The 20,513-nt window shown below is 51.2% G+C and overlaps 1 protein-coding gene across 3 annotated transcripts in view; it reads right to left on the reverse strand.

The window, feature by feature from the left end:
• Positions 1-20,258, reverse strand: part of LOC117878433 (class I histocompatibility antigen, F10 alpha chain-like) — a 46,110-nt gene extending 25,852 nt beyond the window's left edge. For all 3 annotated transcript variants that reach the window (XM_034772613.1, XM_034772615.1, XM_034772614.1), the window contains exon 1: positions 20,076-20,258. In XM_034772613.1, coding sequence (XP_034628504.1) covers positions 20,076-20,250 — 175 coding nt within the window. In that variant the 5' untranslated portion in view covers positions 20,251-20,258. The remainder of the gene's footprint in view (positions 1-20,075) is intronic.
• Positions 20,259-20,513: the final 255 nt, after the last annotated feature.

Consider the following 20,513-nt stretch of genomic DNA (forward strand, 5'->3'; position numbering starts at 1 on the left):
TCCAACCCCCTGCTCAAAGCAGGACCAACACTAAATCATCCCAGCCAGGGCTTTGTCAAGCCGGGCCTTAGAAACCTCTAAGGATGGAGATTCCACCACCTCCCTAGGTAACCCATTCCAGTGCTTCACCACCCTCCTAGTGAAAGAGTGTTTCCTAATATCCAACCTAGATCTCCCCCATTGCAACTTGAGACCATTGCTCCTTGTTCTGTCATCTGCCACCATTGAGAACAGTCTAGATCCATCCTCTTTGGAACCCCCCTTCAGGTAGTTGAAGGCTGCTATCAAATCCCCTCTCTGCTGCAGACTAAATAAGCCCAGTTCCCTCAGCCTCTTCTCGTAAGTCATGTGGCCCCCTAAGCATTTTCGTTGCCCACCAGTAGACTCTCTCCAATTTGTCCACATCCCCATCCCTTCTGTAGTGGGGGATGGGGGGGGACCAAAACTGGACGCAATACTCCAGGTGTGGCCTCACCAGTGCCGAATAGAGGGGAATAATCCTGAGATAACTGACTCTGTGGATATGGGGAAAGCGGTGGATGTGAGATATCTTGACTTTAGCAAAGCTTTTGATACAGTCTCCCACAGTATTCTTGCCAGCAAGTGAGAGGCAAAAAGGCATCTTTTAAAAAGTGGAAGTTAAATCCTAGTGAAGAAAATAGAAAGGAGCATAAACTCTGGCAAATGAAGTGTAAAAATATAATTAGAAAGGTGTGACGGGTCTGGCACCGCAGCGCCCCTTTGTGGCAGGGGAGGGTGGGGTGCCAGGGCCTCGCCTCTCAAGTTTCCCAGCCTGCCTTCTTTAAGGGCATCCCGATGGGGCCTAAAGGCGGGTTCCCACATGCTCAACCCGAGTATCAGGACAGCTTGCCCAATGGCCAGAGTCCATATAACTCGCCCCAAGTATCAAGGCAGCATGGCCCAACGGCCAGAGTCCATATAACTCACCCCGAGTGTCAGGGCAGCGTGGCCCAACGGCCAGAGTCCATATAACCCGCCCCGAGTGTCAGGGCAGCATGGCCCAACGGCCAGAGTCCATCTTTCCCCCTCTCGGGCGGGGAAGTGTTGCCTAATGGTCAGAAGAGTAGGGGTTCCTCTTGCCGCTGGCTCAACGGGGATCCGCCCGCAACACGCTGAGCATCAGTACTGTTTTAATGCAGCTTGTCCCTAAAGTTCCTCTGGGTCACTTCCTACCCTCAACGTCGCATTCTCCACTCCAGCGGGGTGGGGGGGTTCCATTCCGTTCCCCTGTCGGGTCCTCCGTCTGGGATGCAGGGTACGTGCCAGCTGGGCTGGCTCCTGGATCCTGAAGCGTTGGCTGTCCCTCCTTGGGAGCTGGCTGTGTGCATCCTTCTCCTCCGGTGGTCAGCCCAGACTGAACAGTTTTGCAGGATTTTATACCTAGTCTCCAGTTGGAGCATGCCCAGCAAGGCTTCTGGGGTGGGGCTTCCTCTGCCAGGAAGGAAGGGTTAATCCCTGCGGCGCAGTGCGGGGCCGCTCTGCCCCGTCACATATCCCCCCCCCCCCTTTAAAACTGCAGCTGTGGCCGGCGGTCCCTGGGACCTCTCTTTCCCCTCTCCTTCCCCGAGGCGGGAAAAGAAGTCCGCATTCCCATGGGCCCTCCCCAGCCGGTGTGACACGTGGAAGGAATAGGGTTGGACAGACAGATACCACGGCATGATCCATGTATTCACTTCCTGCATGCTATTGATCCATCTGAGGGGTGCGTGATCCGTCACCAAGGAGAAAGTGTTCCCTAACAGGTAATACCGCAACACATCAATCACCCATTTAACCGCAAGGGCCTCCCGCTCTATGGTGGAATACTGCGTTTCTCGGGGAAACAGCTTACGGCTTAGATACAAGATGGGGTGCTCTTCCCCCTCCTCCTCTTGGGACAACACGGTTCCCAGCCCCACCTCGGAGGCGTCAGTCTGGAGAATAAAGGGGTTTGTGAAGTCTGGCTGTCTCAGTACAAGCTCCCGGGTTAAGTGGTCACGTAGGGCACCGAAGGCCTCGTCACAGGCTTTCGACCACTGGACCTTCTTGGGCTGGGAGCTTTTCGTCAGGTCTGTGAAGGGGACCACAAGTATGGCAAAGTTGGGTACAAACCGTCGATAGTATCCGGCTAGCCCTAAGAACTGCCAAACTTGTCTTTTCGTCGTGAGTGTGGGGTAGCATTTCAAGGCCTCTATTTTGTCCACCAAAGGGCGGAGTCTTCCTCGGCCCACCGAATAGCCTAGGTACGTCACTTTTCGTTGGCCCAAGTGGCATTTGGCCGGGGTTGCGGTGAGGCCGGCCTTGCCCTGGGCACGCAGCATGTCAGCAAGGTGGTTGAGATGTTCCTCCCAACTAGAACTGTAAACGACGATGTCATTGATGTATGCTGCGGCGTACGAACTGTGGGGGCTCAGCACTTGATTCATAAGTCGCTGGAAGGTGGCCACGGCCCCATGTAACCCACAAGGCATCATTGTGAATTGGAAGAGGCCGAAGGGTGTGGGAAAAGCTGTCTTTTCTCTAGAGGTGGGTGTCAGAGGGATCTGCCAATATCCCTTGGTCAGATCTGGGGTGGAGATGAATCCAGCCTTCCCCAATCATTCCAGCAGCTCGTCCACCCGCGGCACGGGATAGGCATCAAAACGAGAGATCGTGATCACCTTGCGAAAGTCGATGCAGAATCAGACTGTGCCATCTGGCTTGGGGACTAGTACTACTGGGCTCCGCCTTTCGCTTCTTGACTCTTCAACCACTCCTAGGGCCAAAATCATCTCGAGCTCTTTTTGCACAGTTTCCCACATCTTCCTGGGAAGGGGGCCGGTGACTCTCCCTCACTTTGTGGCCGGGGATGATGGCGCTATGATGGCTAGTCAACGTAGTCTTTCCTGGCTGGGCTGACAGGACTGCGGGGAAGGCTGCTACCAACTGGCGTACCTGCTCCTGCTGTACTGGGTTGAGCTCCGGGCCTATTGCTGCTGCCCCTAGTTCCTCTGGTTCACCCACCAGGGGCCCCAACTTGCGTTCGGGAGGATATGGGGCAGCCATCATGCCTTCTAGGTCTCTCCAGGCCTTGAGGAGGTTCACATGGAAGACCTTCGTGTCTTTCCTCCGCCCCAACATCCGGACTTCATAATCAACAAGCCCTATTCGCCTGGTCACCTCGAAGGGGCCTTGCCACTTCACTAATAGCTTGGGGTCGGAGGAAGGTAACAACAAGAGGACTCGGTCCCCCAGCTCAAAGCTTCTCATCTTGGCCCCTTTATTGTACTGAGCTTCTTGATTGTGTTGGGCCCTCTCCAGGTTCTTGCACGCCAAGGTGCCTAATTCGCGGAGCCGTTCCTGGAGATGTAGGATGTATTGGATGGATCCTCAGACCCGAGTCTCTTGTTCTTCCCATGTCTGTTTCAGGAGATCTAAGATCCCCCGGGGTCTCCTCCCACAGAGGAGTTCAAAAGGGGAGAATCCCATTGAAGCCTGTGGTACCTCTCTTATGGCAAAGAGGAGTGCAGGAAGCATCTTATCCCAGTGCCGGGCGTCATCTTTCACAAACTTTCTCAGCATGGATTTCAGGGTGCCATTAAATCTCTCTACTAACCCGTCCGTCTAGGGGTGGTAGACTGAGGTCTTCAGCGCGCGAATATTTAACAGCCGGCATAATTCCGCCATCAACCTAGAAGTTACGTTAGTCACTTGGTCCGTCAGTATCTCTCGGAGCAACCCAACCTGGGCAAAGATATGCAGGAGCTCGTTGGCGATGATGGGAGCCGTGGCGGCCCGTAAGGGTACTGCCTCTGGGTATCGCGTGGCATAGTCAACCACAACAAGGATGTACTTATGGCCGGAGCTGCTCCTTTCCAAGGGCCCCACCAAGTCCAGGCCAATCCAGTCGAACGACGTTCCAATCACAGGCAGAGGCACAAGGGGTATTTTTGGGACCCCTTTCGGGCTGGCCTTCTGGCACTTGGGGCAAGAGGCACAGTCCTGTACTTCCCGATAGATGCACGGCCAGAAGAACCTCTGGGCTACCCATTGTAGGGTTTTCTCCCTCCCCAGATGCCCAGCCCAGGGTTCTGAGTGGGCCAAGTGGAGCAGGTCCCACCGGAACTGCCGTGGGACCAACAGCTGGCGTAGTTCTTCCTGCGTTTGGGGTTCCTGGACTACCCAATAGAGTAGATCGTTATGGATCTCGAAGCAGGGTCCTTGCTGCGGGTGTCCAGGTGGGTCTTTTTCCCCAGGGGCACCCGTCGCCTGCTCCCAGGCCCAACTGAGGGTGGTGTCCCCCCTTTGTTCTTCCAAGAAATCAACATTGATATCCAGCCACCTCTGGCCCTCTTCTGTCCGGGTTTCAGCGCGGGTTCAGCCTTCCTCATCTACCTCATGATTCCCCGAAGGTCCCTCCAAGGGGTTGTCTGGTGGGGTTTGGCCTAGTAGTCCCGGTTTTTTGGCTCGGTCCCCTCTTTTCTTCGCTGGTCGGGTACTCCACTCTTGCAGGAGTGCAGCAAAGTCCGGTCAGTCGCGTCCCAGGATCACTGGGTAAGCTAATTTTGGGGGCACCCCCACTACGCACTGCCCTCCCTGCTGTTACCTCGAGCTGTACCCAGACGGTGGGGTAGGGCTTCACGTCTCCATGGATACACTGCGGGTGTATGGGGGCTCCCACGGGCCCGGTGGGTTCTACCAGCCCTGCCTGGATGACAGTCTGGCTACATCCGGAGTCTACCAAGGCCATGGTAGGCGTCCCATCCACTTTCACTGGTACAAGAATCTTGCCTGGTCCCCACTTCCAGGCACGTTGACCAGCGGTCCACACCTGCCTATAATTACAGTCCATATACGGGCATTCCCTCCGGAAATGCCCTATCTGTTCACACTCGTAACACCGCTCCCTTTCTTTCTTTCTTTGGGTGGGGTGTTCTGGGGGATGCTTTGCCTTCCCGGCGAATCGCCTAGGCTCCACGTATGTTTCGCCACTAGAGGCTCCCTTGAGGTACGACGCGGTGGGACATCTGAGGGCTGCGAGCATAAACGAAGGCTCCCTCCTTCCCCCTTGCAGGCTCCCCATCCCAGGGCCGAGTTCTGTTCGCCCGGGGTCCCCCTTTGTAGCCAGTCTTCTGTTCTCCCTCCACGGCCAGGCAATCCTCCATTAGCGAGGTCGCTTCCGCGAGGGTCTTCGGGCGGTGCCGCTGCACCTATTCCCTCCCCCCAGTAGGAAGAATCTGCAAGAACTGCTCCAAAGCCACCGTCTCGGTGGCCAGAGTCTATATAACTCGCCCTAAGTCTTGGGACAGCATGGCCCAACAGCCAGAATCCATATAACTTGCCACGAGTGTCAGGGCAGCGTGGCCCAACGGCCAGAGTCCATCTTTCCCCTTCTCAGGCGGGGAAGTGTTGCCTAATGGTCGGAGGAGTAGGGGGACCCGGGCCCACCCTCTCCACCGGGACCTGACCCAGGGCTCTCCTACTGGCGAGGTTCCTCTTGCCATAGGCTTGGTAGGGATCCTCCCGCAACACGCCGAGCATCAGTGCTGTTTTAATGCGGCTTGTCCCTAAAGTTCCCATGAGTCACTTCCTACCCTCAATGTTACATTCTCCACTCCGGGAGGGGGGGCGGGGGTTCCGTTCCGTCCCCCTCTGTCGGGTCCTCCATCTGGGACGCTGGGTATGTGCCAGCTGGGCTGGCTCCTGGAGCGTTGGCTGTCCCTCCTTGGGAGCTGACTGTGTGCGTCCTTCTCCTCCGGTGGTCAGCCCAGACTGAGCAGTTTTGCAGGATTTTATACCTAGTCTCCAGTTGGAGCATGCCCAGTAGGGCTTCCGGGGCAGGGCTTCCTCTGCCAGGAAGGAAGGGTTAACCCCTGCGGCGCCAGTGTGGGGCCGTTCTGCCCCGTCACCGAAGGCTAAAAAAGAATTTGAAGAATAGCTTGCCAAAGACTCAAAGACTAATAGCAAAAAAATGTTTAAGTACATCAGAAGCAGGTAGCCTGCTAAACAACCAGTGGGGCCATTGGATGATTGAAGTGCTAAAGGAGCACTCAAGGACAATAAGGCCATTGCGGAGAAGCTAAATAAATTCTCTCCATCGGTCTTCAAGGCTGAGGATGTGAGGGAGATTCTCAAACTTGAGCCATTCTTTTTCGGTGACAAATCTGAGGAACTGTCCCAGATTGAAGTGTCATTAGAGGTGGTTTTGGAACAATAAACTAATACTGATAAACTGATAAACTAAACAGTAATAAGTCACCAGGCCCACATGGCATTCACCCAAAAATTCTGAAGGAACTCAAATGCGAAATTGCAGAACTACTAACCGTAGTCTGTAACCTATCTTTTAAATCAGCTTCTGTACAAAATGACTGGAAGACAGCTAACTTGACGCCAATTTTTAAAAAGGGCTCCAGAGATGATCCTGGCAATTACAGGCCAGTAAGCCTGACTTCAGTACCGGGCAAATTGATTGAAACTATAATAAAGAACAAAATTGTAAAACGCATAGATGAACATAATTTGTTGGGAAAGAGTCAACATGGTTTTTGTAAAGGGAAATCATGTCTCACCAATCTAATTACAGTAGATTCTTTGAGGAGGTCAACAAGCATGTGGACAAGGCAGTGTTTTCCCCAGGAATTGAAATTGGGGGGGAGGGGGATTCGAATTTACAGGGGCGGGGGGGGGGGCAGGGCCGATGAGGGATGAGACTGTGAGGGTGAAGGTGGGCTGTATGGCACCATAGTAAAAACTGAAAAATGTTTCATGACCATTTTATTAGATTTAACTCATGTTTTAAAATCATCACACAAATTAAAGTTGGCTACTCTAGCCTTCTATGAAGCACTGTATCTACATCCTTCTTGGTTTCTTGTTATTATTTTGCACAACTTTGTTAATGCACTTCTTGAATCCAATGCATTCATCTTTGGTGGCTTCTTGTGTGTCTGGTACTACCATTCCTTCAACTGATATGTTCATTAGTTCATTCACATGATCAGGCAGAAGGCGACTTCTTTCAGAACCCAAAATTCTATTCAATGATGAAAAAGAACACTCAACTGTAGCTGTTGTGACTGGGAGTAGCAAGAGATGAATTCCTACTTCTTTCATCCCAGGAAACAGAGCACAAAAGATCTGGTTGAGCCACTAGTGATGATAAAAACGAAGTTGAAGTCAAATCTTCATTCATTCATTGTATGATATTCCACTCTGTGTTCAAATTCTCTATTCTGTGCTGAGCACATGGCAGCCCCATTGCTGGTAGTGGCTCACTCCACTCAACTGTCTGTGTTTTATAGGACAGGGATCTGTAAAAGCTATGTAGAGGTTGAGTAGAAGTCGCTGTTGTAGATTTTTAAGAATCAAGTCTGTGTACTTTTTCAGTTGTCTTAACAAACACTTCTTGTCCTCTTCACTTAAGGATTCAATATAAATGCCTCCATTAGTCAACTTCTGGACTGAAGTCTTTGCTTCTTCCAGTACTTTTTCAATGGATAGCTCTCGGATTGATCCAAATGTAGCTTCTATTGCTGGACAAAGATCTACTACTGTTGTAGCAGATGCCTGGATAGCATTGTTTAATGACCCAAGTGGTTTCAACAGTAGACTTACGAGAGAGAGAATGGCGATAGTCTTCTCTGAACCTAGTAGCAAAAGTAGTCCACCAGCCTCACTACTTAGATCCATCCCATCTTGCGCCGTCACCTTCTGCTGCCACCTGCCACTGTGACCTCTGCAAATTGGTCTCTTGAGGTTCCACCCAGCTCTCAGTGATTTCAGCTGAGCTCTCAGTGGGGGAACCTCGCTGCTAGTGGAGACTGGGCCTTCTCTTCCACAGAAACCCTGTCCCACAGCAGGTGTAAGCACTTAGACCTGATTATCAGTGATTTCAGCTGTAGTGGTCACTTAACAGAACAAAAGACTATCTACGGAGCCTAATCAGCTCTGTCTTTAAACAGTGGAGAGGGGCAGGTCAAATAGTACTTGTGACTCAGGCAGACCATCAAGCAAAACACCTGTCCCCACCCTCTCTCTTGATGTCCTCAATCAGCACAGGCTAAGTACAGTTGTACTGCCCTTTACTCATACAATAAGAATAAAAACATTTCATCCCCCACCCCCCACATTCAAGTGATCTGTAACCCAACCCCAGCCACAATCACTTGGGCAACACAGTTCTGTTTGCTGAATACCTAGGTAGATTAGGTGTGAATGTAAATACAATCTGGTCCTGAAGCCTTTTCCTCCTAACCCCCAGCTCATCACTAGCTGTCAGGGAGAGCTCATTTAGACTTTGCTTACAAATCATAACTGGAAATTATTAGGTTGGCCAACATCACCGAAATGAATGCACTGACATTGTTGTAAAAAACTACAGGTGTATAAGGAAGCTAGTCTATGTTCATACTTTTCAAATCTATTATACTTTTTCAGATACATGTATTTTATCATACACTTTATATGCTTTCAAAGTGTGTATTAATGTTTCAATTTCAATTCAAATTTCCAAATAATCGCTAGATTGGCAACACTGCATGTAACTAGTTCACAAAACTGGGGGGGGGAAGGTTGGGGAAATTCACGGGGGGGTGTAGGGAAATCCCTGGGGCATCCAGTGGATATAGTGTACTTGGATTTTCAGAAAGTCTTTGACAAGGTCCCTCACCAAAGGTTCTTAAGCAAAGTAAGCTGTCATGGGATAAGAGGGAAGGTGCTCTCACCGACCAATAACTGCTTAAAAGGTAGGAAACAAAGTTTGGGAATAAATGGTCAGTTTTCAGAATGGAGAGAGGTAAATATAGTGGTGTTCCCCAGGGGTCTGTACTGGGACCAGTCCTATTCAACATATTCATAAATTATCTGGAAAAAGGGGTAAACAGTGAGGAGGCAAAATTTGCAGACGATACAAAACAACTCATGAAAGTTAAATCCCAGGCAGACTGTGAAGAGCTACAAAAGGATCTCTCAAAACTGGGTGACAGGGCAACAAAATGGCAGATAAAGTTCAATGCTGAGAATTGCAAAGTAATGCACATTGGAAAACATAATCCCAACTATACATATCAAATGATGGGGTCTAAATTAGCTATTACCACTCAAGAAAGATCTTTGAGTCATTGTGGATAGTTCTCTGAAAACATCCACTTGATGTGCAATGACAGTCAAAAAAGCGAAAAGAATGTTGGGAATCATTAAGAAAGGGATAGATAATAAGACAGAAAATATCATATTGCCTCTACATACATTTTTACTCCTCTTGGAATTCTGCAATTTTACTATGGCTCCAAATGCAACAATTGCAGAATTCCAAGAGGAGTAATAAATCCATGGTAAATCTTGTATACTGCATGCAGATGTGGTCGCCATCTCAAAAAAGATATATCGGAATTGGAAAAGGTTCAGAAAAGGGCAACAAAAATAATTAGGGGTATGGAACGACTTCTGTATGAGGAGATATTAAGAAGATTGGAACTTTTCAGCTTGGAAAAGACACAACTAAGGGGGGATATAATAAAGGTCTATAAAATCATGACTGATGTGGAGAAAGTAAATAAGGAAATGTTATTTACTCCTTCTCATAACATAGGAACTAGTGGTCACCAAATGAAATTAATAGGCAGCACCTTTAAAACAAACTAAAGGAAGTATTTCTTCACACAACACATAGTCAACCTGTGGAACTCCTTCCCAGAGGATGTTGTGAAGGCCAAGGGTTTAAACAGGGTTTAACGGGGTTCAAAAGAGAACTAGATAAATTCATGGAGGATAGGTCCATCGATGTCTATTAGCCAGGATGGGCAGGAATGGTGTCCCTATGGGTGACAGGGAATGGATCACTTGATGATTACATGCTCTGTTCATTCTCTCTGGGGCACCTGGCATTGACTACCGTCAGAAGACAGGATACTGGACTAGACGGACCTTTGGTCTGACCCAGTATGGCTGTTCTTATGTTCTTCCGTGTGAAGCACTGGTCATGTGGATCTGTAACGATGAAACATGACAGTCCTCCTCCCCTCTCCCTCCCTTCCTTCAACTCCTACCTTGCAGATATGGACATTTTTCATCTGCTCTCCTCCTAACCCCTCCACTCACCTCACAGACCCCATCCCATTTCCTGATCTCCCTCCCTTACTCTTGACTTTAACCTCTCACTCTCCTCTGGCTCTTTCCCCCTCACAATATGAACACTCTTCAGCATCTTCCATCATAAAGACTTTTGACTCCATTTGCCTCTTCGGCTACCGCCCCTTCTCCCTTTCATCTCTCAGCCTCTGCAATTGCTGTCTGGAGTTCCTGTCCTCCGGTTCCCTCCTAGACCCTCCCTACCCCAGCTTCCACCCCTTGTGCTCCACAGAAATTGCTCCTGCCAAAGTCTCTAATGACTCTTCCTAGCTAACACTCAGACTCAGTGCTCCATCCTCACTCTCCTTGGCTTGCCTGCCAGCCGCCTCTGACACTATTCTTAAAATCTTGTCCTCCCTGGCTTCCTTAACTCTGTCCCCTCTGACCTCTCTAATCACTCCTTCACCATGTTTCAGAGTAGCAGCCGTGTTAGTTTGTATCCGCAAAAAGAACAGGAGTACTTGAGGCACCTTAGAGACTAACAAATTTAATTGAACATAAGCTTTCCTAAGCTACAGCCCACTTCATCGGATGCATTTATTGGAAAATACAGTAGGAAGATATATATACATATATTATATACACACACACACACATACACACACAGAGAACATGAAACAAAGGGTGTTACCACACACACTATAAGGAGAGTGATCAGTTAAGGTGAGCTATTATCAGCAGGAGAGAAAAAGAACTGTTTGTAGTGGTAATGAAAATGGCCCATTTCCAGCAATTGACAAGGAGATGTGAGGAATTGTGGGGGGGGGGGGAGAATAAGCATGGGGAAATAGTTTTACTTTGTGTAATGGCCCATACACTCCCAGTCTTTATTCAAGCCTAATTTAATGGTGTCCAATTTGTAAATTAATTCCAATTCAGCAGTCTCTCGTTGGAGTCTATTTTTGAAGTTTTTTTGTTGTAATATTGTGACTTTTAGGTCTGTAATCGAGTGGCCAGGGAGACTGAAGTGTTCTCCAACTGGTTTTTGAATGTTATAATTCTTGACATCTGATTTGTGTCCATTTATTCTTTTACATAGAGACTGTCCAGTTTGGCCAATGTACTGGCAGAGGGGCATTGCTGGCACATGATGGCATATATCATATTGGTAGATGTGCAGGTGAATGAGCCTCTGATAGTGTGGCTGATGTGATTAGGTCCTATGATGGTATCCCCTGAATAGATATGTGGACAGAGTTGGCAACGGGCTTTATTGCAAAGATAGGTTAGTGTTTTTGTTGTGTGGTGTGTGGTTGCTGGTGAGTATTTGCTTCAGGTCTGGGGGCTGTCTGTAAGCAAGTACTGGCCTGTCTCCCAAGATCTGCGAGAGTGATGGTTCGTCCCTCCCCACAGCAAAACTCTGCTCCAGGCTCCCAGCATCTCGTGTCTCGACTGCTGCAACATCCTTTTCTCTGGCCTTGACAAATGCAGGCTCATCCCGCTTAGATCCATTCAGAAGATGCTGAAAAGATCATTTCCTATCCCGTTGATTGGGCCGTGCCACCTCTCTCTTTGCCTCCCTCCATTGGCTCCTCCTCCTTCATTGCATCAAATATAAACTGCCTGATTTCAGCTGTGAGGCCCTTCACAGCCTAACCCCACCTGACCTGTCATCTCTCATTTGCTACCAAAATGATCTGTACACGATCCTGGCCTCCATCACCCACTTTTTACATTTTCAAACAAGCCCCTTTGTGCTGTGTCACATGCTGCCCCTCACACCTCGGAGGAGCGCCTCATAAATGTCTGCAAAACTACCTCATTATCCACCCCACCCTCCTCAACAGTCTCCTCTGGCAGGATGCCTAAAAACCTGGATAACCATTAGACCACTGGTGCTCTGAGACCATAGCCTGTCATGCTGGCCAGTGCTGTCTCCTTATAATCCCTCATCAGCCTTATACTCCAATGAGACCATATTTTGTTTTGTATCTGTACAGCACTTGGCACAGTGGGGTCCAGGACCAGGACTGAGGCGCCAGGTGCTGCCATAAAACAATAATAAATAACGATGTTGACGACAGCGGGGCAGAGAGCTTTACTTTCTTTAATTGGCTTGCTTTTTCCGCTAGCAAGGCCCATCTTGTTGGCCCTGTTTTGCGTGAAAGACTCTATGGTCAGTTGGAGAACTTGAGGGGCGGACATGTAAGCTGAGAAAATGAGAGGGGAAGGAATTATTATTTCATTCGTGGTACAAAGCCCCACATGGACACTCGTATTCCCATGTAATAGAAGCTTTTTTCAGTTCAGGTTAAGTTGCTGGGAATCAGTTTAAGCTAAACTAAAAAAGGCCATGGTTATGCCAAAATAAGAGGGTCCACAAAGGGGTTTACACTGACTTATCTAAACCAGTTTAATTAAACCAGAGCAAGTTTGAAGTGTAAAAAAGGCCCTTCTTAACCAAGCACCTGTCAAGCACTAGAAAGAAAAGCTGTCCTTGGTAAAGATTGTACACCCCATGTCCCTTCATTTAAAGGACTGAGAATTCCCACCCTAGGTTTCTGCTGCTCCAAGCAGACCTCCAGTGAGCGACCAGGACACTATCTAAGGGAGTGCCCCTACCGGGGCTGGGGCACGGAGACCCCACATGGATGAGAAAGAAACAGAGGGAGTCCCCCTGTGAGTGTAACGGGGGGCCCCAAACGTGTTGGACCTGTAGGGAACCGGGGCACATGAGGAGGGAGTGCCTTCAGGGGACTCACAGGGCCCAGACTAGGCCCCACCCCGGGAAAGGCGGAACTAGGAGAGTGCCCCCTGTGAAGGCAACAGGGAAGCTCCAAACTTGTTGGGCCTGTGGGGAGCCTGGACCCTGGAGGAGGAGGTGCCCCTACGGGACTTGCAGGCCCCGGGCTAGCCCGGAGGGAAGAGCTAAACCTGATGACGGTGTGAGGGCCGTGGCCAAGGGAAGGCACAAGAGGTGCTTCCAGTGCCACAAGGAGGGCCATCTAAAAAGGCACTGCCCCCTTTGGAAAAGGCAGGGTGCTGACTAAGGGGCGCAGGCTGAGCCTGACCAGGCTGGAGGGACAGGCAAGGCTGGAACCCCTAACAAGGGGCTACTGGGGGCAGAGAGGCCCCCGACAAACCAGGGAATCCACACGGGGGCGAGACAGGCCCTGGTGGAGACCCAAAAAGGGAGGGAAACCCCCATGGAAGCTGGGAGGGCCACGGTGGGGACCCACACTGTAATAGAAGGAAGCAGGTGGCTCCAACTAGTGGAGAGCCTGTAGCGGGAGAGGGATTCCCTGCAGGCCCAGTTGCGAGGGATGCTGGGGCGACAGGGACTCCCCTCCACGCATTCTTAGGGGGAGGGTATGTGGCGGGGTGGTCATGCCACTCCTGCCCTGAAGGGCTTAAAACAGCCCTGTGAGAGGCTGAGGCTGTGAAGGAAAGCCTGGGCTGATTGGGGAAGCAGCCACAGCTGGGGCCAGCCCAATCATGGCCCAGCTGGCCCTATAAAAATGCTGCAGGGCACAAGGTCTCTCTCTAGCTGCCTGGAGAGAGAAGGACCTGGCTGCCTGGGAAGCTGAGGAAGGTACTTAGGGTGGAGCAGGGCTGGGGAAGGGCAGAGCTGGGGAGCTCCAGCATAGCAAAGCCGCAGGCTGAGATAAGGGCCCACAAAAGGTTACTAGGGCTGCAGAGGGCAGCCCAGATCTAGGCAAAGGCAGCAGGTCCAAACCCCCCTTGCCAGTGATGAGTGGTTTACAGGCTGCCATCTGCCCCAGTGAGTGGGGGCTAGATAGTGACTGGCAGTAGCCACTGAGATGAGGTGGGAGTAAAGGGTTGGGGGATCCCTGAGGTGGGGAGACCCAAATAGTAGGTTACTGCCAGGCACAGGACCCTGAAGTGGAGGGGCACCAGTGTCTGGGAGGGACAGGGTAGGAGAGACACCGGCCTACAGAGGGCGCTCTGGGCCAGAAGAGCTAATTCCCAGGATGATGGGCAGAAGGCGCCGCACTGGTGAGTTGACACACTACAAAAGTTATTTTTCCTCCCTTGGTATCCTACTGTTCATTTAATTGTCTCATTAGACTGACCTCACACTTGGTAAAGCAACTCCCATCTTTTCATGTATTTATACCTGCTCCTGTATTTTCCACTCCATGCATCTGATGAAGTGGGTTCTAGCCCACGAAAGCTTATGCCCAAATAAATTTGTTAGTCTCTAAGGTGCCACAAGGACTCCTTGTTGTTTTTGCTGATACAGACTAACACGGCTACCACTTTGAAACCTAACAACACAAACGCAGCAGCTGTTCTGTGCTCTACAACAGGAGCTCATGCTCAAACTAAGACATGATTAATGCACAGATTCAGGGGCATTAATCTCTCCCCTTCCCCTGGGGCGCCAACACAGCACCGGAGACAGAGAGGGGGTTAACATCTCCTCCCTAGGATAACCCCTCTAACGACCTGCTTCCACTACAGATATGGCCCACTGCCATCATAGGCGCTGACTCCGTGGGTGCTCCAGGGCTGGAGCAGAGCACCAACCGGCAGCTCCCCATGACCCCCCAGCTCACCTCCACTCCGCCTCCTCCCCTGAGCACGCCACCACTGCTCCGCTTCTCCCCCCTCCCTCCCAGGCTTGCCGGGGAGGAGGGGAAATGCAGCATGCCCGGGGGAGGAGGAGGGGATTTGGGGAAGGGGTTGGAATGGGGGTGGGGCTGGGGGCGGGGCTGAGATAGAGTTGGGGTGGGGCCGGGGTGGCATCAGCACCCACCAGTGCCGGCTAAAGTCGGTGCCGATGACTGTCATGGCAGGTATAATAGGCCAGGGGAGGCTCTGCATTCCCCTGGCACTACCGCTGGACCCCAGGTTGCAGGATTTTGGAGCGAAATTTTTGCTTTATTATGCCTCATGCAGGTTCCTGAGCAGCCAGGGCCGGCTCCAGGCACCAGCTTACCAAGCAGGTGCTTGGGGCGGCCACTTCGGAGAGGAGCGGCAGGTCCAGCTGTTCAGCGGACGATCCCTCACTCCTGCTCAGAGCGAAGGACCTCCCGCTGAATTGCCGCCGCAGGTCGCAATCGCAGCTTTTTGTTTTGTTTTGTTTGGCTGCTTGGGGTGGCCAAAACCCTGGAGCCGGCCCTGCGAGCAGCTGAGGGGTCAGTATTTGCTACTCAGCTTCCTGGAGTCCAGGGAGGTTACTGATGAACCCAGGAAGCTGAATAGCACAAACACTGCCTCCTCAGCTGCCCAGGAACCTGCATGAGGCATAGCAAAAGCTTCTTCCGGAAAAGAGTGAAAGGCTTTAGGGGTTGGAGTTCAGGGAAGGGAGTTGCTCCTTGGCTTCCTCAAGGGGGAAGCGCCAGGCAGGTGGAACCACAAGGCGAAGGAGACTGGGAGCTTGGGCTGGCCTGGGACACCACTGGCTGAGGGGAGACTAGTGGCTGCTGGGGAAGGGGCACAAGCAGAAGAGGCAGACCTGGGGGCTATTCTCCCCTAAGGAGGTGATACCAGACACCTCTGTGTTCCTGGGGAACCAGGGTGCAGTATCCAGCCAGACTCATGAAAGACACGCCCCCGCCTCTGCTTAAACCAAAACCCATCAGAAAAAGAAAACTTGCAGAGAGCAGTGAAGGGCGTTGGGAGACACACCTAGACCCCTCCTGACAAGGGTGACAAGATTAAGACATCTCCATTAGCATACAGAATGGAGAGCAAAGACAACTCCCCTAGCCTCATCTGCATGAAAGATGGAACAGGAAGATATCTCAATTTACATACAGAATGGAGAACAGAGAACCACACTGAATTCTGGGACCAGAAAAAGCAGGGAAGCACTACATCATTGGAATCTCTGCTCCAGATGCTAATGAACCTATGCCTGCTCACACACCCAGCTCAGCAGTTATCAGACCAATTCTAGTAATGAATCCTTAATTGATATCCAAATACTGAAGCAGCCTAGTTGCATTGTGAGCTCCCTGGAAGAAAACACCACCCATAGCCAAGAGTGATCAGCTCCTATTGTCTAGTCTAAAGAAAACTCTTGAGTCATCAGCTTACCTATAAGCAAATCTAGTGTTCTCCCTTGAACCATTGTAATTTCTCTACAAAAATCCCTACTCACCCTCTAGTCAGGGTTCTGATGCTATGCAAACTAGATACAATCAACTCAGGATTGAATAAGGACTGGGAATGGTTGAGCCACTTTGTGACTTTGTCCTCACCCACAACCACTTCAGATTTGGGGACAACTTATACCTTCAAGTCAGTGGCACTGCTATGGGTACTCGCATGGCCCCACAGTATGCCAACATTTTTATGGGTGACTTAGAACAACGCTTCCTCAGCTCTCGTCCCTTAATGCCCCTCCTCTACTTGCGCTATATTGATGACATCTTCATCATATGGACCCACGGAAAGGAGGCCCTTGAAGAATTCCACCTGGACTTCAACAATTTCCACCCCACCATCAACCTCAGCCTGGACCAGTCCACACAAGAGATCCACTTCCTGGACACTACAGTACAAATAATTGATGGTCACATAAACACCACCCTATACCGGAAACCTACTGACCGCTATACGTACCTACATGCCTCCAGCTTCCATCCAAGACACATCACACGATCCATTGTCTACAGCCAAGCCCTAAGATACAACCGAATTTGCTCCAACCCCTCAGACAGAGACAAACACCTACAAGATCTTTATCAAGCATTTGTAAAACTACAATACCCACCTGGGGAAGTGAGGAAACAGATTGACAGAGCAAGACAGGTACCCAGAAATCACCTACTGCAGGACAGGCCCAACAAGGACAATAACAGAACACCACTGGCCATCACATACAGCCCCCAGCTAAAACCTCTCCAGCGCATTATCCACGATCTACAACCTATCCTGGAAAATGATCCCTCACTCTCACAGACCTTGGGAGGCAGGCCAGTCCTTGCTTACAGACAACCCCCCAACCTGAAGCAAATACTCACCGGCAACTACACACCACACCACAGAAACACCAACCCAGGAACCTATCCCTGTAGCAAACCTCGTTGCCTACTCTGTCCCCATATCTACTCTGGCAACAGCATCAGAGGACCCAAACACATCAGCCACACCATCAGGGGCTCATTCACCTGCACATCCACTAATGTCATATATGCCATCATGTGCCAGCAATGCCCCTCTGCCATGTACATTGGCCAAACCGGACAGTCCCTCCGCAAAAGAATAAATGGACACAAATCGGACATCAGGAATGGTAACATACATAAGCCAGTAAGTGAACACTTCAATCTCCCTGGTCATTCTATTACAGATTTAAAAGTCACTATCATTGAACAAAAAAACTTCAGAAACAGACTTCAAAGAGAAACAGCAGAACTAAAATTCATTTGCAAATTCAACACCATTAATCTGGGCTTGAATAGGGACTGGGAGTGGCTGGCTCACTACAGAAGCAGGTTTTCCTCTCCTGGAATTGACACCTCCTCATCTATTATTGGGAGTGGACTACATCCACCCTGATTGAATTGGCCCCGTCAACACTGGTTCTCCACTTGTGAAGTAACTCCCTGCTCTCCGTGTGTCAGTATATGTATGCCTGCATCTGTAACTTTCACTCTATGCATCCGAAGAAGTGAGGTTTTTACTCACGAAAGCTTATGCCCAAATAAATCTGTTAGTCTTTAAGGTGCCACCAGACTCCTTGTTGTTTTTGTAGATACAGACTAACACGGCTACCCCCTGATACTATCTCCCCTTGTAAGTATTCTCACACCTCTTATCAAACTGTCTGTACTGGGCTAGCTTGATTATCACTTCAAAAGTTTTTTTTTCTCTTACTTAATTGGCCTCTCAGAGTTGGTAAGACAACTCCCACCTGTTCATGCTCTCTGTATGTGTGTGTGTATATATATCTCCTCAATATATCTCACTCTATATGCATCTGAAGAAGTGGGCTGTAGTCCACAAAAGCTTATGCTCTAATAAATTTGTTAGTCTCTAAGGTGCCACAAGTACTCCTGTTCTTTTTGCGGATACAGACTAACACGGCTGCTACTCTGAAACCTGTCACTATGCATCAGTTCCACTGGAACTCCATCTCCTGACTGATCGTGCTGGGGGCTCTGCCTGTCTCCACCATCCAGAACCCTCAGCTACCACCACCATCTGGGAACCCTGACCAGTTCAAGCCTCATGGAGTGGGTGAGACCCCCACCTCTTTCTCTCTCTCTCTCTCTCTCTCTCTCTCTCTCTCTCTCTGTTTTCCTTTCTACCTTAGGTATTAACCTTTAATCATGTATGTTATGTTGGTTTAGTCTTCCTTGTGTAGTTATTACTATTATTCAATAAATAATTTCTATGGTTAAGTTGGTTGCTTCTCTCTCTCTTGCTGAACTTTACTTGTTTGCGTTTTTAGCTTCCCCCATTCACTCTACAGCAACGCTTCTTTTACCTAAGCTAAAGATCCCTGCAGCGCCCAAAACACTGCGGGGTTTGCTCATCGAGTAGGTTATTACCAGTACAATTGTGTTGGTGGAGTGGGGATAGGGATGTGCTGAATTTGGGACGCATAAGGGTAACAGCTTGAAAGTGCTGCTTGACCCAGTCCATGGAGCCCTGGGGCATATAAGGAGAGACAGCTTGAAAGTGCTGCTTCCTCCAGCCCAGTGAGTCCAGAGACATATAAGGGGTCAGCTTGACAGTGCTGATTGACCCGGTCCGCTCAGACTTGCTCCGTTAATGTACGTGTGGGTGTTCATCCAGTTCTGGGGTGGGAGTAACCCAGCCATACGGACCCTAGGTCCTGCAAGATAGCGCCATTGGGAGGGGACTTGCAGAAGGGAGAAGTAGAGCTCCATATGTAAACACAAGTGACACAAGCAGTACATTGACAGGATTACAGAACCCCCTTCCCCAGAGGAGTAACCCGAATAAATGAGCATACCCCAAAGTAATGGGCAAATCTGGTAACAGAGGGGGCTCTACCCGCAGCCCAGGCCCATTTCTGAGTGTGAGTGTGACTAGACGGGGGCTGACATAGCTCAGCCCTACCTAGCCAAGGACAAGCCACGCTCAGGAGTTCCAGGCACTGGGGTTAAAACTGAAGCAACTTCTGGGAGCCATTAAAGGTCAGAGAGTTCCTTCATTTAACCCTAGTTTATCTGGGGGGGTGATGTATTCCCTCTCAGTAGCCTGAGTTCTGCACACAGGAATCGTGTCTGAAATCCCTGCCCCGCCCTGAGACACTGGGAATGAAACAGCCTGGGCAGCGCCTGGCACTGGGAATTTCCCCGCAGCCTGGGAACCTCACAGGGCTGTGATGGGCTTCTCAGCGTGTGCAGCACCCATAGGTGCCGGTCCTAATGGTGCTGCACCCCCGGCTGGGCGTGGTTGGCATTAGATGACAGGCTTACAGTTCAGCTCAGTGGTTCTCAGCCCCCCCCTCCACACTACACACATTGTCCCAGCAGCGCCCTTGGCAGCACCTGGCACAAGGGGGCCTGGACCCCCCCAGTCACTATAACAACGTCACTGTTCGATGTCAGTGACCGCTCAGTGCTGGGGGGGAGCGCGGGGTGGTTATCCCAACACCTCTGACCACAGAGCCCAGAACCGCCCCGCCCCCAACACCCAGCTCTCCCCTCCCTGAACCCCCGTGGTCCAGCTGCCCCCCAACACCCAGCTCCGTGCACCCCCTGGCCCGGCTGCCCCCCGACACCCAGCTCCCCCCTCCCTGCACCCTTGCCCTCGACACCCAGCCAGGGCCACCGGGAGGGGGAGGCAAGTGGGGCAATGTGCCCCAGGCCCCGCAGGGACCCCACGAGAGGTTTTCGAGGCCCCTGGAGCGGGGTCCTTCACTCGCTTCGGGGGCCCCGGAGCTTCTTCCGCTCCGGGTCTTCGGCGGCGGAGGGTCCTTGCGCCCCGGGACCCGCCGCGGAAGACCCCAGGCCCCCTTAATCCTCTGGGCGGCCCCGCACGCAGCTCCCCCCCCCGGGTCTCACCCCGATACTCACGGGAGTGGCCCCCCTGCAGGGCTACAGCCCCCAGCAGCAGCAGGCGCAGCGCCAGGGCCATCGCCGCCCCCTCAGCGCGGCAGGACTCGGCCCATGGACCCGCTCTCGGCCGCTCACAGCCCGGCCCCGGGAACTTCGCTGCGCTGCCAGCTCCCGAGTCCCCGCTACTCACCATGGGAGCCTCTGCGCTGCAGCGATTGGCTGAGAGGGCAACATCCCACCAATAGAGGCGCACAGACCCGCCTTCATCACCGGTCGCTGGGCAGAACCCGGCCGGGCAGGCGGGGGCGAAGGAGAAGCGAAAGTGGGGACGGGGGGAAATGGGGGATTTGGCGCCGCGGAGAACTTGGCCCCGGGGCTTTAATTACCAGCAATTAACGGACAGCCCAGTGGCTGACCCTGCTCTAGAGATTTCTTTGTGAGAGGGGTTCTCAGGCC

This window comes from Trachemys scripta, chromosome 5, assembly GCF_013100865.1.
Source record: "Trachemys scripta elegans isolate TJP31775 chromosome 5, CAS_Tse_1.0, whole genome shotgun sequence".
NCBI classification, from domain to species: Eukaryota; Metazoa; Chordata; order Testudines; family Emydidae; genus Trachemys; species Trachemys scripta.